The sequence below is a fragment of the Alnus glutinosa genome, chromosome 13 (genome assembly GCF_958979055.1).
Source record: "Alnus glutinosa chromosome 13, dhAlnGlut1.1, whole genome shotgun sequence".
Lineage (NCBI taxonomy): Eukaryota > Viridiplantae > Streptophyta > Magnoliopsida > Fagales > Betulaceae > Alnus > Alnus glutinosa.
In genome coordinates, this window is record NC_084898.1 from 24347894 (window position 1) to 24364070 (window position 16177).

Here is a 16177-nt window from a genome sequence, read left to right on the forward strand (position 1 = left end):
ATTGATTTAACTAATTATACTCAAAACAAACAAGACTCAGTAGAAAAGCACGTACGTGCACGCTAGTTAATTTGGTTCCAACGGACAAATCAAAGGAAATTGGATGTTACCAAAACGACAGCACGGAAGCAACCTAGGGGTCGTTTAGAGACGCACTCTATGTACAAAACAAAAGCAAGCAAAACCCACGTAAAAGCACATATATACACAACGTTCAAAAGTAGTTTTCTGTATGTATATACATCCAAGTAATCACCTCTTCCATATATATATATACAATAGCTTGAAAAGCAACACATCGATCGATCACCTGCAGATTTACTACTATCAGGAATATGAGCAAGAACTAGTATATATAAACACATTTTTATTCATCCTTCACTAAAACATAATTTATAGGGAAAAACTCCACTTAACCCCTCTGAATTATAGTCACTTTTGTAATTATTCCCCTAAACTGTAAAAACTCTCGATTTAATGTATTCATCTTTCAATTTTTTTCAATTTCACCTCATTAGGATTTTTCGTTAAATCCTATCAAAATTTCTAAAATACTCGTTTATATATATATATTCAAAGATTCAAATGTAGGTATTTTTGTAAATTTCGTTAAATCCTGACCAATGCCTAAATCCTTGCAAAAAAAAAAAAATCCTGAAAAAAAGGAATGAGTATTTTGAAAATTTTAATACCCATCCGTTATAATTTAATGGAAAATCCTAATGGATGAGTGAAATTGAAAAAAAAAATTAAAAAATTGATACACTAAATTGAAAGTTTTTAAAGTTTAGGTTGATAATTGCAAATGTAATCAATGTTCAAGGGGGTTAAGTGAAGTTTCTCTTAAATTATAATATTGTTGCATGCAATATCCATGGTATTTTTATAATATTGCAGCAATTATCAAAACAATATGGGTATATGCTATTTATAGTAAAGATGTGAGCACTTAGAAAGTTAGTCCTAGATGGATTGTACTAAATATTGTGTTGGTAGATTATAAAAGTGCGTATGGGTGATAGGTAAGTAACACTGGTCTTTATAAATGATTTTAGAGAGCTTCAATTACAGTTTGACTAGTCATTTTGAAATATTTTACAGATGTAGTTAGCACTTTTTCTAAGTTATAAAAAAATCTGTATGAGGCTTCTTGGCAATGGCATGAAGTTCATTCTTATGCATGGGTTTCTTAAGAAAATAACAAATTATATGTAGTAATCTTCATGAAGGTCTTCTAATAATTTGTTAGTGTGTATGCTACATATATTGTCAATAAATAAACTATATTATAAAAAAAATCATCCAATGATCACTTGTTAGCTTTTCTTCCTAGCCGATAAGAAAACACATCCGTACTTTTGCATAGGTGAACAATTTATTAACATTTAGTCAAGTGCAAACAATAACAGTTCCAAGAATATTGTGTTTGCAATAGATGATCATATAATAAAATAATTTATGGAAAACTTCACTTATAACTCTTAAATTTTCATTATTTTTACAATCATGACCTCATACTTAAAAAAGTGTCATTTTAGAGTATCTTTCAATTTTTTTCAATTTCAACCATCTGTTAAAATTTTCATTAAATCCTGTTAAAATTTTCAAAATATTCCTGTATTTTTTTTAAAAAAAAAAATTATAAAATTTTTCAAAGATTCAAGCATATGTATTTTTGCAAATTCCGTTAAGTTCTTACCAAAACTTCAATTCTTGCAATTTTTTTTTTCTTAAAAAAAAAAAAAAAAAAAGGGTATTTTGAAAATTTTGACAAAATTTAATGAAAAATTTTAACAAACGGTTGAAATTGAAAAAAATTAAAATATGGATACCCTAGATCGACATTTTTTAAAGTTTGAAGTCATAATTGCAAAAGTAATAAAAGATCGATTAGGGGTTATAAGTGAAGTTCCCAATAATTTATTAACATTAACATATTTAACAACAAACCTGCCTCATATCCATTTGTGAGAAAATTCCCAATAGTTTCACTTGAGAACCCTGCAAAAGGTCATGAATGCAAATTATCCACATAGTTGACAAGCCAGAAGAAATAAATAAACCGAGTTTGAATATAATTCATTCACATACGCATCATGTACAACCATAAGATGGCCATGTTCAACAAGAACTTGATGTAAGATGGGCATGAACTCAGGCCAGTATCCACTAAGCTCTTCCTCAACATCTTTCGCACTCAATTTCTCACTCCCCACCTATATATATATCACCAGAAAACAAAAATAAATAAATAAATAAAACCAAAAAATAAAGATGTTGGTGCAATTAGCAAGCAATATTAATTAACGAACTTACATTTCGATTAAAATTGTCCTTAAGGTGCGCCACGACATTTCTGCCAAACCTCATAAAAGATATGGCAGACTGATTATACTGAGAGTTTCTTTGTTTTCTTGGCAAGCTCTTATGGCGATTGAGTACCTTACGAAATGTCACAACCCTGTGCTTCCATTTATATTCATGGAGATGCTCACTTTTATTTAGTGCCAAGGCAAAGGACTTTCTCGTATGATTACCAAAATACAAGAACGTATGAGCAATCACCCTGTAGCACAATCTTTGCAGATGGGATAGAAAAATTGGGTGATTCTCGATGTTCAGTAACCTGGACCAGGATATCCATGAGTTAGAACGAGCTAGTTTGCAAGGCTTTGGTTTGTGTCATGTGCTTATGCATAGAGGATGCAAGCCGGGAGTACCACGTGTCGTCAATCACGTAATTAAGTAACACTCCCAGCTTGTATCTTGTGTATTAAGGATGGATGCATGCAGGACACAGGATGTAAGCCGGCCAGCTTACTCATTTTGCAATATACATACATATAATTCAGATTTTCACTCGTCTGTTAGAATTTTTCTGTCAAAATTCTCAAAATACATTTGTTTTATATATATAATAAATAGGGAAGAGTACACAAATCTCTCTCAAATTACCACTCAATTCTCAATGTCTCCCCAAATTACTAATTGTATCAATGTCCCCCATAAAACCAACAAAAAGACAAAAATGACCAAAAATATTTTTTAATAAGACAAAAATGTCCTTATAAATTCGAAAAACAACTAAAAATAAAAAATAAAATACAAAATACAAAAAATAAATTTTTAAAAACAAATTAAAAAAATTAAGGAAAAAAAACAACAATTTAAAAAAATTAAAAATAAAAACAACTGAAAATTAAAAATAAAAAATAAAAATAAAAACAATAAAAAGCCCTCTCTTTTTTTTGGTATATTGTTTGTTATTTTAGATTTTTTTTGAATAATTTTTTTAGTTTTTTTTAATTTTAATAATTTATGAAGGGTAATTTTGTCATTATGGGTGACATTGACATTTTTCGGTAGTTTAGGAATAGAGATTGACACAATTAGTCGTTTGAGGAAACATTGACAATGAAGTAGTAGTTTGAAGTGGTTATGTCTACTTTTCCCATATATATATATATTCAAAAGTTCAAACATAGGTATTTTTTCAAATTTTGTTAAATCTTGACCAACGCTTAAATCCGCCTTGCAAATTTTTTTCCTAAAAAATATGGATATTTATGAATTTTGACACTCACTTGTTAGGATTAAACGAAAAACTCTAACGGAGTAGTGCAACTGAAAAGAATTGAAACATGGATACACTAAATTGACACTAAATTGACATTTTTTAAAATTTATGAATATGATTGTAAAAGTAATGAAATATCAAGGGTGTTAAGTGAAGTTTTTGCTATAATTTAAATACGTACCGGCCAGGTTTTGGTGTTGAAATGTAGCTAAGAAACAACTTGAGCTCTGTTGGAATGTTTTGTTGTATGGTTCCAAAGCAACGCTCAACAATGGAAACAAGGTTGGCCAAATCATCCCAATAACCATCTAGATTAGTCCTTGGGACAGCATTTACCATTCCCGTAATCTTGGCTCGACCATTCACAATCACAATATTTAACACACTTAAATTGCCATGCCATCTTCTTTTTACATGATGGAGATAATCAATGCCTCTCAAAACATCCCTAACACATAGTAAAAGATGAAAAAGGTTACAAAATCTAAAATCTGGTTTTGAAGAGAAGACAAAGATCAATTCATGAAGTTGGAAAAACTTTGCTTACAATTTCTAATCTTCCATTACTTTTGCAATCATATCCTCAAATTTTAAAAAGTGTCAATTTAAGGTACCCATCTTTCAATTTTTTTCAATTTCAATATTTTCGTCCAAATTCAACGTTAAATCAAATGGTTGGTGAGTAAAATGTCCATTATACCCTTAAGATGTTTATAAAATTATAAAAATACCTTGATTTAATAATTAAAATTTATTTTAAAAAAAAAAAATTAAGTCTGACCCACCGGGGGTCACAAATTGGGTCTCATTTTTCCTCTTTTTTTTTTTTTTTTTAAGAAGGGAGTGGTATTTTGAAAATTTCACTTTTTCTGTTAGGATTTAATGAAAAATTAGAACGGAATAGTTGAAATTGAAAAAATTTGAAATATAAATAATTTAAATTGACATTTTTTAAAGATTGAGGTCATGATTGTCAAAGTGATAAAAGATCAAGAGTTATAAGTAAAATTTTTATATTCAAGTATTAATTACCTGAGAATTTGAAGAAACTCTGGATTTAGATTTTTGCCTTGACTATCAAAGAGAGCATTCTCTTGCAACCACTGATGGAAATTTTGATCATAGTACTCCATTGCGTAGCAAACTTGGGTATGGTTGGGATTGAAATGGTAAAGATTCTTCAACACGAACTCATTAGAGCATTCAATTGCCAAATTGTGTGATTCTCTACTTGCTGAATCAAGCTGTGGTGTAACTTTATATATGACATCGCCTATGTTCTCGACATTTACTAGATAAACCCCATCAGAGATTCGTTTCACCACATCATGTTTCAGGTTTTGGATCATCAAACCACTACTTGCTTCCCTTATGGTATGGCAATGACAATGACAACCAGAATGGCGTGGCCTATGGCTCAACAATTCCCTCATGCCAGAATTGATCTGAAACTACAAGATCAAAATAGTATATGTTTATAATATATGCACAGATGGATTAGTGAGGTGCTTAATATATATCATTAACTTGAGATAAATGCCTTTGCTAATCATTGTTGATTCTAGGAACTATTTTGAGTTGACTGCTTATAGCCATATATGGTCTTTGAAAAACATCAATAAGAACAGAAACAGTGGCAGTAAGTGTAAACATGTAATCAAGAGATGAAAGTCGAATTCAAAATTAGATAACGTACATAATTGAAGGTGAAATCAAAGTAATTAGTGTCATCTATCAAATTGACAAATTCAGTGTCAAAACTAGTTGGTTGTGAGTTTGGGTCGGCTAGTCTAAGTTGGTGCTTTTATTGGAATTCAAACACTTTGTTCAAATTGAGGGACAAAACAGCTCAGTCGAAGCCTTGGTTGATGGGGGTTCGAACGAGAGGTTTTTATAAGGATTCGAGGTTTCAAAGGCATGAGAATAATTGGGAGTTCTAGAACTGTCCGGTTGATGGGACGATCGAATGGCAGAAGCTCGCAGGAGTGGCAGAACTGCTCAGTCACTCTCATGATCTGAAACCGATCAAATGTGTGGATGATATATATGGACGTACTGGCAATAGCACCCGATCGTAATAGCAGTCGAACAATATTTAGCCTCCTCTTTTAGATCAGGGATGTCTTGTTCTGGATTTATATTTAATAATAATAATATTTCTCAATTGATTACTCAAATATTTCATATCAAATTGCTCAAATATTACCTGCATACTCAGAAATCCATGATATAACTCACGCCCCAAATGAAGAAGAGTATGCTTCTGTGACCGGAGAACAAGAACCACCAGAAGCACAATTAAAATGGCAACCGTACAAAACTCGAGTATCTCAGAGAGAACCTCAATTATGACCTGCAGTTGATGATCAACCCATAACCATAATGTTCATTATTAACTCAAAGAGCTAGAGAGGAATATAGAGAGACTGTACATCACTATCAATGTAGACATAAACGAAAGCGAAGATCACTGTAAGAGCAGCCACAGCATTCAATGCCTCCCCAATTGCTGCCATATTCTCAGCCTTTTCTTTTTTTCAGGCTCGAGAAAATCCTCTCAGCTCCAAGAAAATTTCTGCAGTTAAAACCCAAAAGTCAGGAAAAGAATTTCTCTTCTCTCTAGCTCTCTGAACCCCTTGTTTATGAAAGCGGTACTTGACCGGGTAGAGCTATTCAATGAAGTCCTTTGACCCGCCAACGGGGTCCACAGTCAACCACTACCATGAGAACATAACTTGAACATGAAGCAATTAACTACACCTAAAGTACAACATCCTTGGTAGAATATAACAATATATTCTAATATTTATATTATTAATTTATACTTTTTACTGTCGGTTTGTTTTCTTGTATAAAGTCGATTTAAAATATATATATTCTAACAATCCTCATCGATTAAAGTATTTGATCCCACCACCTACGATTTTGATAAAACAAAAAAGAAAAGTTGGAGCACTCAAAAGAAGCTATATATATATATATATATATGATATATTAAACCTCTTCCCTAAATGTCTTCCATTCCATTCTCATCTCCGAGATCTCTTATGGTTTGTAATTGCCTGAATGCGGTACTCTAGTGTTGTGTGGAAAGAAAAATTAGGGGTGAGCGTTGGTTCGGTAGGCGGTTAAGTTGGTTAACCGACTTTTGTCGGAATACAGTCGGTAAATTTATTTCGGTTAAGCGGTTAATAGGCAGTCGGTTAAGCGGTTAATAGGCGGTCGGTTTAGTCGATAAAATGGTTAATAGGCGGTCGGTTAAGTCGGTAAAGCAGTTAATAGGCGGTCGGTTAAGTCGGTTAAATCGGTTAACATTCGGTTAAAATAGGTAATGAAACGACGTCGTTTTGATTTTTTAAAAGAAAGAAAAAAAAAAAAAAAAAAAAAAAAAGGGTCGATCAAACGTTTCGTTCTTACTAAAACGACGTCGTTTCTGCCGATTCAGCTTTCGGAATAAAATTTTATACCGACTACCGAACCGAAATTAGTCGGTAGGCGATCGATGGCGGTTCGGTTCAGTTCAGTAAGCGGTCGGTAGGCGGTTAGGCGGATAATTTGCCCACCCCTAAGAAAAATCATAAGACTTAGTCCCACAACGGCCAAGGAGCGGGACCAAAGTGTGCTCTTACCACTAAGTCTTCTTCTAGTCAGCAATTGTCTGCACAGAGTACCTTAGTGCATTTCATTTCAAAGCCTCTCTTTCCTATTCAATTCTTATTTTTCTCTTTTACGCTTTCCTAGTATTATGTAGAAAAAGAAATCATGGAACTTTAGTCCCGCATCCGCCAAAGAGCAGAAGTAGAGTGTGCACTGAAGTACCTATAGGTCCTCTTTCAATCAGCATTTGTCTAGATAAGGTATGTTGGTAGGTTCTGCTTCTGATATTATATCTCATTTCCCACTTTCCATGTGTTATACAGAAAAAGAAATCATGAGACTTAGTCCCACATCGGCCAAAGAACGAGAACAGAGTGTGCACTTAAATTCAATTTCGACTGTGACGTTTCTCCCATTTCCACCTCCCTAATGATGTTTAGGAAAAATAGAAAGCCTTCCATTCTATTGGAGATAGAAGGAATCTCATCATATCCTTCACGAGCCCATAGAGGATAGATGTAAGTTAAAGCTAAAAAGAATGAAGGACAAGCAAAACCGGATAACATATTTCCACGTAATTAATGTCTTTAATAATTCTTCTATTCTAATCAATCCTGTATGTCTTATCTCGTACGTTGTTCTTTATTTAGCCATAAGTAAAGTAATAATAAAAAGTTCAATCGGGCGCATCAATTATCCTTTTCTAGAGAGAGAAAGTCTCGTTTTTCTTAGTTCAGAGAGAGAGCGTTTCTGAGAGTAGATTTCTCCGGGGGAGGGAGGCCTCACGCCTCACGCCTCCCTCCTCCTGGTGGTGCGTCTCCCTCTAGCTTCTTTGGGAGCTAGAGTGATTTTTTTGTGTCCCCTGACTTGTTCCAGTGGGATTTTTGTTCCCCCCGGCTTGTTTCCGGTGGTGGTTGTGGTTCTCCTAGCTGTTAGGGCTATGGAGCGTTGTTTATTTGTTCTTTGGTTCTTATCTTTTCTTTGTTTTGACAGATTCATTTCGTTGCAAGTTGTCCGTGGGAGTGACTTCATTCGAGTTCTCCAGCCTTCTCTTGAGTTTAGATCTACATGGCTACGCGGGAGTCCTTGCGACACGACCCCTCCTGTGTTGTTCACTGTCAGCCTCTGTTCTCGTCGACTCATCTTCCAGCGGTGTCGGTCCTCCACGCTCGGAACGTGGCTTGCACGCGCTTGCGCGTGTGGGCAACGTCCCTCTTTTTCGGCCGACTGGGTGGTGTTTTTTCGGGATGGTCGGCTGGTTGGTTGCGGCAGGGGAGGCCCGAGTGCGGTGGGTGGTCTTTCACACGCTGATCCGGGTGGTTCCTCCTTCTGGCTTGGCGAATTTGTTTCTGTGTTATCTGTATATTCCAGCTTTCTTTCACGGTTTGCTATTGTAGTGGGCTAATTTTTACTTGGGCATTTAGGTGGCATGTTTGCTAGACCAGACCTTTTCACTTGAGATGGGTTGTTCTTCATTGTTTAGAAAGGGTTAATTGTTTGCTCTTGTAATTTTAGCCTGTTGCTTTAGTTTGCTACTTCAAGCTAGGTTTGTTCCTGGCTTAGTGTTTAGAGATTCTTCATCTCTACTCACTATCTCCAGCCTTTGGGCTTCTGTTGTTGCAGATTTGGGACTGTGTTCTTGCCTTTGGGCGTTGTTTTTGCCTTTGGGCGTTTTATGCTATGAATGAAATGCTCCCGTTCAAAAAAAAAAAGGTAAAGTAATAATATTTTTTAAAATTATTATTAGATGTATGAAGAGTAATTAATTTTACATGTATATTAAGTATTTATTAAGCGTTCATAAAAAAATGAGGTAGCTTTTAAAATTATTATTTAATCAAAATCATCATTTGATCAATCACATGTCCAATGATGATTTTAAAAGCCACCCCATTTTTTTATGGACATTTATTAATGTACATGTAGAATTACTCACGTGCGTGTGATTGATCAAATAATGATTTTAAAAGCCAGCTTATATTTTTATGAACACTTAATATACATATAGAATGACTCACGGATAAAATATTGTTCGTATGTACTTATTAATGAGTAATTCTAATAGTAAATTATATGTCTATCAAGTGTCTATCAAAAAATGAGGTGACTTTTAAAATCACCATTTAATCAAAAATCGCCTCTTTTTTTATGAAAACTTGATAAACACTTGATATATATGTAAAATTACACATCATTAATAGTACGCAAGTTTAATAGTAACAACAATACAAAAACAAAAACTCAGTTTATTATTATTTCTTAAAATAGTTGAAATATTCCAAGCATTGTATGCAAATTTTGTTATTATTCCTTTCTCGGGGGGGTTTTTGTCAAAATAAATAGAGCCTCCTATGGTTATATTAGACAATTTTCTTGAAATGACTTCAATAGGAAATTAGGGGTTTTTATATCATCCCTTCGTTGAAGCTTTTGACCCTTCTTGTAGAATTTTTTAGGGAGAAATGCTTGGTTGTACACTCTCATCCCACTCTTATCCCACTCTTGTCTACGTGGACCAATAATGTGAAAGATAATAGAGAGAGTGTAGTGGGACCCTATTTTTTTAACAACATTATTGGTCCACGTAGACAAGGGTGAGATAGGAGTGGGATGAGAGTGTACAACCAAGTATTTCTCTTTTTTAGGTGCTCTCTGAGATGCTCTTTCCCGGATTTTTGGGAATTTGGAGATATTACGGTGCTACGTACTCGAGTTTTTGCCTCACATTGGGCACGTAATTGTGTAATAGCCGTCTAGACTCTAATAGACGGAAATCTTGAGATTTTATGGCCCTTTGATTGAGTCAACTCTTGATAATTTATTTTGACACCATAAGGGATGTTATTTTTCACATAAAAGAAAATGGTATAAAAATAACTCATGGATTTATATTTTTAATATTATTGGTGATACCATAATAAATAGAGTTAAAGACACATTTGGTACTTGTGGTTTAAAAACTTTATTTTTTTATACTTCAGTTTCATTTCGTTTCACAGATAGTGCTTGGGTTTTGAGAAAAAACTAACTTGGTACCTCCATCTATTTTTCCGTCTAAATTTTAATGGACTGCCACGTGTCAACCAATGAGGGTTGACACATGGCACAATATATATATATATATATATATATATATATATATATATAATCTTCACAGATAGTGCTTGGGTTTTGAGAAAAAACTAACTTGGTACCTCCATCTATTTTTCCGTCTAAATTTTAATGGACTGCCACGTGTCAACCAATGAGGGTTGACACATGGCACAATATATATATATATATATATATATATATATATATATATATATATATATATATATATATATATATATATATATATATATATATATATATATATATATAATCTTCAAAAATTAATTAAAAAATTAAAAGTAAAAAAACGTGAAAATAAAATAAAAATTGAAAAAACAAAAAAGAAAATTGAAATAAAGAAAAAATAAGAAGGGTGGCCGACCACCCTTGGCCAAAGAAAAAAAAATGAAGAAGGGGGTTTTGGCCCTTGGGGGTGGTTCGGCTACCCTCAAAGGCCAAAACCCCCTTATTCAGCCTCCCATTTAATCGGCCAAATCACATATCCATTCTCCAACCGAATGCAGAAACAAGCCCAAATCAAAATCATAATCAAAACTCACATACTCATTATCTCTCTCACACAGTCTTGTTTGATGAATAACTGAAATGAGGAGGGGATGAGTTACGAAGAAGATGGGGAAACAAGGGAGGGGAATCTCTACTCGTGACCTAACCAGATAACAGAAAAAGTAAAATAAAATAAAAAAGAAGCAAAAATGAGAGAGAAGAGAAAGTTACCTTTAAACGATTAAGAGAGTGAATGGCGGAGAAGACGATTTCCTTGGAAGCAAGTAGAGTCACTCAAGAGATCGAGAAAGCGGGACGGCTGAATAAACAAATGAAAAATATGAAAAGACGAGAGAAACTTGGCTCTGCAGACCAAATGAGCAAATCTGACAATCATTAAATTTACTGTAGCACTGATGAGCTTATTACAGAAACAAGAATTTAATGATTTTTTAACTTTGACAAACTTGTTACAAATGCTCTTAGCCTCCCAAAGCGGAAGAATACTTTGCTAGAAATCGTGACAATAGCCAAACACAAACCTGTGACAAGTAAATGTTTGGCAGGGACGGGTACGGTAAACGACACTTTCAGAGACAATGATTGTCCTTTGCAGTTTGCCCTACAACTACCACGAGTGTTGAAAGTAGGGACATTGCAGGTGGTTGTATCTGAACGTGGTAATTAACAATCATTTTAACATTCAAATTTAGACGAATGGGTTTGTGGGCTGATAATCCGGGCTGATTCGTGTTGGGCTGACCAAACCGCTAACCCACTAAAGACGACTTTGACAAGAAACATTTAGGGTGCGTTTGGAATTGCGATTTCATAGACAATAAGTGCGATTTTAAACCAAATTACAGAACATAAATCGTTTGGGAACTGCGTTTTTAAAAATTGCGATTTGAAAACGCAAAAAATCTGTTTTTTCAAATCGCAGGTGAGGTGGTGCTTTTTTGAAAACGCAAAATTTTAAAGGTTAATTTGCGATTTTAAATGCTAAACTGCGATTTTGCCAAACGCTTAACTGCGTTTTTAAAAATCACTTTTTTCAAATCGCACATTTTAAAATCGTGATTTTAAATCGCACTTTTTGAAATCGCAAACCCAAACGAACCCTTAAATAGAGAAAGGCTTGGATGGTTCTCATTCTCTTTTACACCTATTGGGTTTCATAGATTCAACCGTAAATTTGCAAAAATAATGTACAAAAATAACATCTCGCATTAAAATAAACGGGTGACACGACACAACTTATTTAATAAATGGATTGTGTTAAGTTGATCCAACCCGACCAACATAACCAATATAAATAAACATATTGTGTTGGGTTGACCTAGACACAACCCGTTTTACCCTACCTATTCCAATCAATTAACCTTGAAAGCCTTTTAAAAACAAAAACAAAAACAAAACAAAAAAAAAAACCAGAAAATTCCCTGCTTAAGGCAGGCAGGATTGGGGCACTTCAACTTAATTGCATACTTCCAAGTTCCAACCAAAACCCAACAGCTTTTTCAGGCCCATACTTATCAGGGTTTTTTTTTTTTTTTTTTTTTTTTTCAAAACAAAAGAAAACAAGAAACTATCTGACATCAATTTATGTAAAAATGATAATTTTATTATGCCTAAATAACTTTTTGATTCCTACTAACTTTTGTCTATATATATTTTCTATTTTCTAGTGTCACATGTAGAGTCCTTTTCCAAGTGTCTAGCTCTTTAAAATTATAATGATTCATTTGTTTGTTCTTTTATTAGTTCTATTTTATTATAGTTGCCACATTTTGACAAGTAACATCAATTTGTAACATTCATCATTTATAATTTCAATACACAAATGAATAGTATGATGCCTCTATGCACTCCAATATTCCATACTTGCCACTTCTTTTAAACCAATAATTTCTTTCATAACACTATTTAACTGGAAGCTTTGATCTAAGATGTACGTTGTGAATATTATATGATAGGTCTTCTTTTATTTTTTATTCTCTTCACATTTTCTTTTACCTATGTTTTTTTAACATAGTTGACTTTTACCAAGAGTCACATACTAATTGCGTAAAAAACTCTTGTAAAACCTTAGGCTTGTAGCCAAAAACGTACATTACTTGAACCAAGAGTTATTTTACTATAAAAAAAAAAAAAAAAAAAAAAAAAAAAAACCTTTTCGATTAAGAAATTTGTTTTTTAAGGGTCTCGAGCTATTTAATTGTTATAACGGTTCAATGATTTATTCTTAACAAACTACTCCTCCATTAACTTCCACTTAAGAGAACTTCTAAAGTGAGGAGAAACATGATGTCAAAGAAAAGTATGATAAAATTTATATTGGTGGTTATCGACTTGTTTGCGTGTTGGTGGTCCGCCGGAAGGCTTAGAAGTGCTATGGTGTGGAAAATTGTGCCCACTTGCATTTTTTGGACTATTTGGAATGTGGAATAATAGGAGTTTTGAGGATTTGGAGAGATCCTTTGAGGATATTATTTCATTTTTCTTCCATACTTTGTACCTTTGGACTGCGGCCTTTGTGACCCGTCTGACGATTAATTATAATGATTTTCTTGTTCGTTTTTCTCTTTTTAGTTAGGTGTCTCATCTTGTATACTACCGATGTACTTAGGGGCGCCTTAAGCTTTTAATAAGATTGGTTTATTACTTATATATAAAAAATAAAATAAATTATATTGATAATGATGGAGTTCATTATCCTCGTGATACCCGAAGTGCATGCTAATGACAATACCCCTCTCTCTCTCTTCCCGCTCTCACTGAACTACCAACCAAACTTCATCTTTTCCAACTTGAGTTATATCGATCATTGCGTTGAATGCACACTTACAAGTAAACAAGTGTATTATGCAGCAAAATATCTTCTTAAATACAAAATGATTAGTACAAAATATAAAATGCGACATTTTTGTATTTTATAATACTTTTATCTTCTTAAAAGTATTATAAAATATTTATAATATTTATCTTAAAATACTTTTATTATAAATATTAAAATATTTATCTTCTTAAAAATATTTATCTGCTTGCATAAAATATTTATCTTCTTAAATTCCGATCTTAAATATAAAATGCAAAAATTAGTATAGAATATGAAATGCAAGAATTAGTACAGAATAAAGTATGATAATGTTTGCTTTAAACAAAGAAAATATGCATATTTAAATTATTATCGGTCAAATGTGATTTTTCCTTTTTATTTGTATTCTCCACCACGTTACAACTTTTTTTCCATTCCCCTTGTTATCTAATTATATACACCAAGTTTGTCTCACTTCTTGATTTGTTTAGAGAAACTCAACGTGGAATCACTATATGTACTATTTGAGCATACACGATCCATCCATTCACATATCACAAGAAATGAAAAATTAATATATTTTTTTATATTAATATGGAGAAATTAAGCTGAAGATGGAATTTAAATGAATAAAGGTTATTAAGGTACTTTGAAAAGTTATGTAATAATGATTAATTTTATTCTGGATAATTAAGTAACTTTTTCTATTATTGCTGAGTTTTGTCTTTTTCGTAATTTCCTTTTTATTTACTTTTTTTTTTTTTTTAACTTATTTAGTGTGCTTGTAGATTCCTTTTTTTCAAATCTCTCTTCATAATTGTAATGATTTATTTGTTTGTACTTTTATTATAAATGCGACATTTTGACAAGTCATTTCAATTTGTAACATTCAACATTTATAATCCATTTGTATACATGAATAGTATGATGCATTCAAACATTGAATACTTACCACATCTTATTTAATTGGAGGCTTTGATCTAATATGTTATGAATGTTGGATGATATCTCTTTTTTTTAAAATAAATTCTCTTTTTTCAAATCTCTCTTCATAATTATAATGATTTATTTGTTTGTACTTTTATTATAAATGCGACATTTTGACAAGTCATTTCAATTTGTAACATTCAACATTTATAGTCCATTTGTATACATGAATAGCATGCATTCAAATATTGAATACTCACCACATCTTATTTAATTGGAGGCTTTGATCTAATATGTTATGAATGTTCCATGGTATCTCTTTTATTTTATTTTTTAAAAATTCTCTAATTTAGATGAGGTTACCTCTTCGTTGAGTTATCAAAGAAATTGATAGGAACGAGACTTTATAGGAAGCCTTTGATAATTGATAGGAAGGATTGGTGTTGTGATCACATCGATCATATTGAAGGTCCGTTTGGGTTTGCGATTTCAAAATGTACGATTTAAAATAACGATTTTAAAATGTGCGATTTGAAAAAAAAATGATTTTAAAAACGCAGTTAAGCGTTTGGCAAAATCGCAGTTTAGCCTTTAAAATTATGCGTTTTCAAAAAAGCACCATCTTCCCTGCAATTTGAAAACGCAGTTCCCAAACGATTTACGTTCTGCGATTTAGTTTAAAATCGAACTTATTGTCTACGAAATCGCAATCTCAAACGCACACTGAATCATATTTTGAAGAAATTAGGCATAATTGGGCACATCAAACATGTTTGTTCCCTTCGGTTTTTTGTTCTGATACGACTTTAGGGTGCGTAGACGATGTACCTCTCAAACATCCAAAAGAGTTGTCAAAAATTAGGCTGGCTTTCGCTTTAGCATTTTGAAAGTGACCACGCAGATATAACTAGCCATCATCTTGAGTCATGATCACAGGCACATTGAGGTGAGCAAAATAGAGGATATTTATGGATTGTGTTCCACATGATTATACTAAAAAGAAAAAAAAAACTATAGGCTTATCCACCATGACACATATTGATGAAAGCAAGAGAAAATGCAGTCAATTGGAAGAAGATCTGGTTATCCTTTGTCAAAGGAGACGCTTGACCTTTCTTCTCCTTGAACCCGTCTTGACAAGTGCTTGATGCATCCATGGCAGAGCTCACCTCCATATTGGCCGTGGCGAAATCTCTTGACTTCAAAGCACGCATAGCATCTTTCAAACTTGAGACAGCGTCCATGTAAAGTTGAAAGCAGTCTTTCAGGCAACTCCTGGCATATTTCTGCATGTCGTAGCTTTGGCCCTTCAAAAGCTCTGAAATCTTGGAAGCAATTTTGGTTGCATTGGATATGCTTAACCCAATTGAGATAGCCACTAGTTTTTCAAAGCTTGCGTTTTGGCTCTTTGGATTGGCTTCAAGGCTTGCCAAGCAAAGCTTGTAGCTCAAATTTGGGTCGCTCTTTGCTGCTTCTTCGCAAGAACGAAGGATTAGACTACTTCTACTACTACTCCTGCCTTCCAAACATTGGAAGAGCAAGAGAAAAGAAATAATTATGCAAATTGAAGACAAGGGATTCATGGGTTTCTTTCTTTCTTGTTATTCTTCTCTTTGATTAATCAATGAGACGTTATTGGAGAAATGGGTAAGATCGAA

General features: G+C 33.1%; 2 protein-coding genes across 3 annotated transcripts; both read right to left on the reverse strand.

The window, feature by feature from the left end:
* Positions 1-36: 36 nt before the first annotated feature.
* Positions 37-6262, reverse strand: LOC133853775 (uncharacterized). Of its 2 annotated transcripts, none has more exons than XM_062289802.1 (8): positions 6010-6262; positions 5784-5930; positions 4610-5028; positions 3759-4025; positions 2317-2626; positions 2092-2216; positions 1955-2001; positions 37-310 (listed from the first exon to the last, which is right to left on the reverse strand). In XM_062289802.1, exons 1-7 carry the CDS (start codon positions 6091-6093, stop codon positions 1989-1991), a joined length of 1365 nt encoding a protein of 454 aa, XP_062145786.1. In that variant the 5' UTR covers positions 6094-6262; the 3' UTR covers positions 37-310; positions 1955-1988. The 2 variants fall into 2 exon arrangements, with proteins under 2 accessions (XP_062145786.1, XP_062145785.1); XM_062289801.1 differs by having other exon boundaries at positions 1951-2001; positions 6010-6261.
* A 9159-nt stretch (positions 6263-15421) lies between these two features.
* Positions 15422-16177, reverse strand: LOC133854804 (putative invertase inhibitor). The gene has a single exon (XM_062291074.1). It carries the CDS (start codon positions 16100-16102, stop codon positions 15539-15541), a length of 564 nt encoding a protein of 187 aa, XP_062147058.1. The 5' UTR covers positions 16103-16177; the 3' UTR covers positions 15422-15538.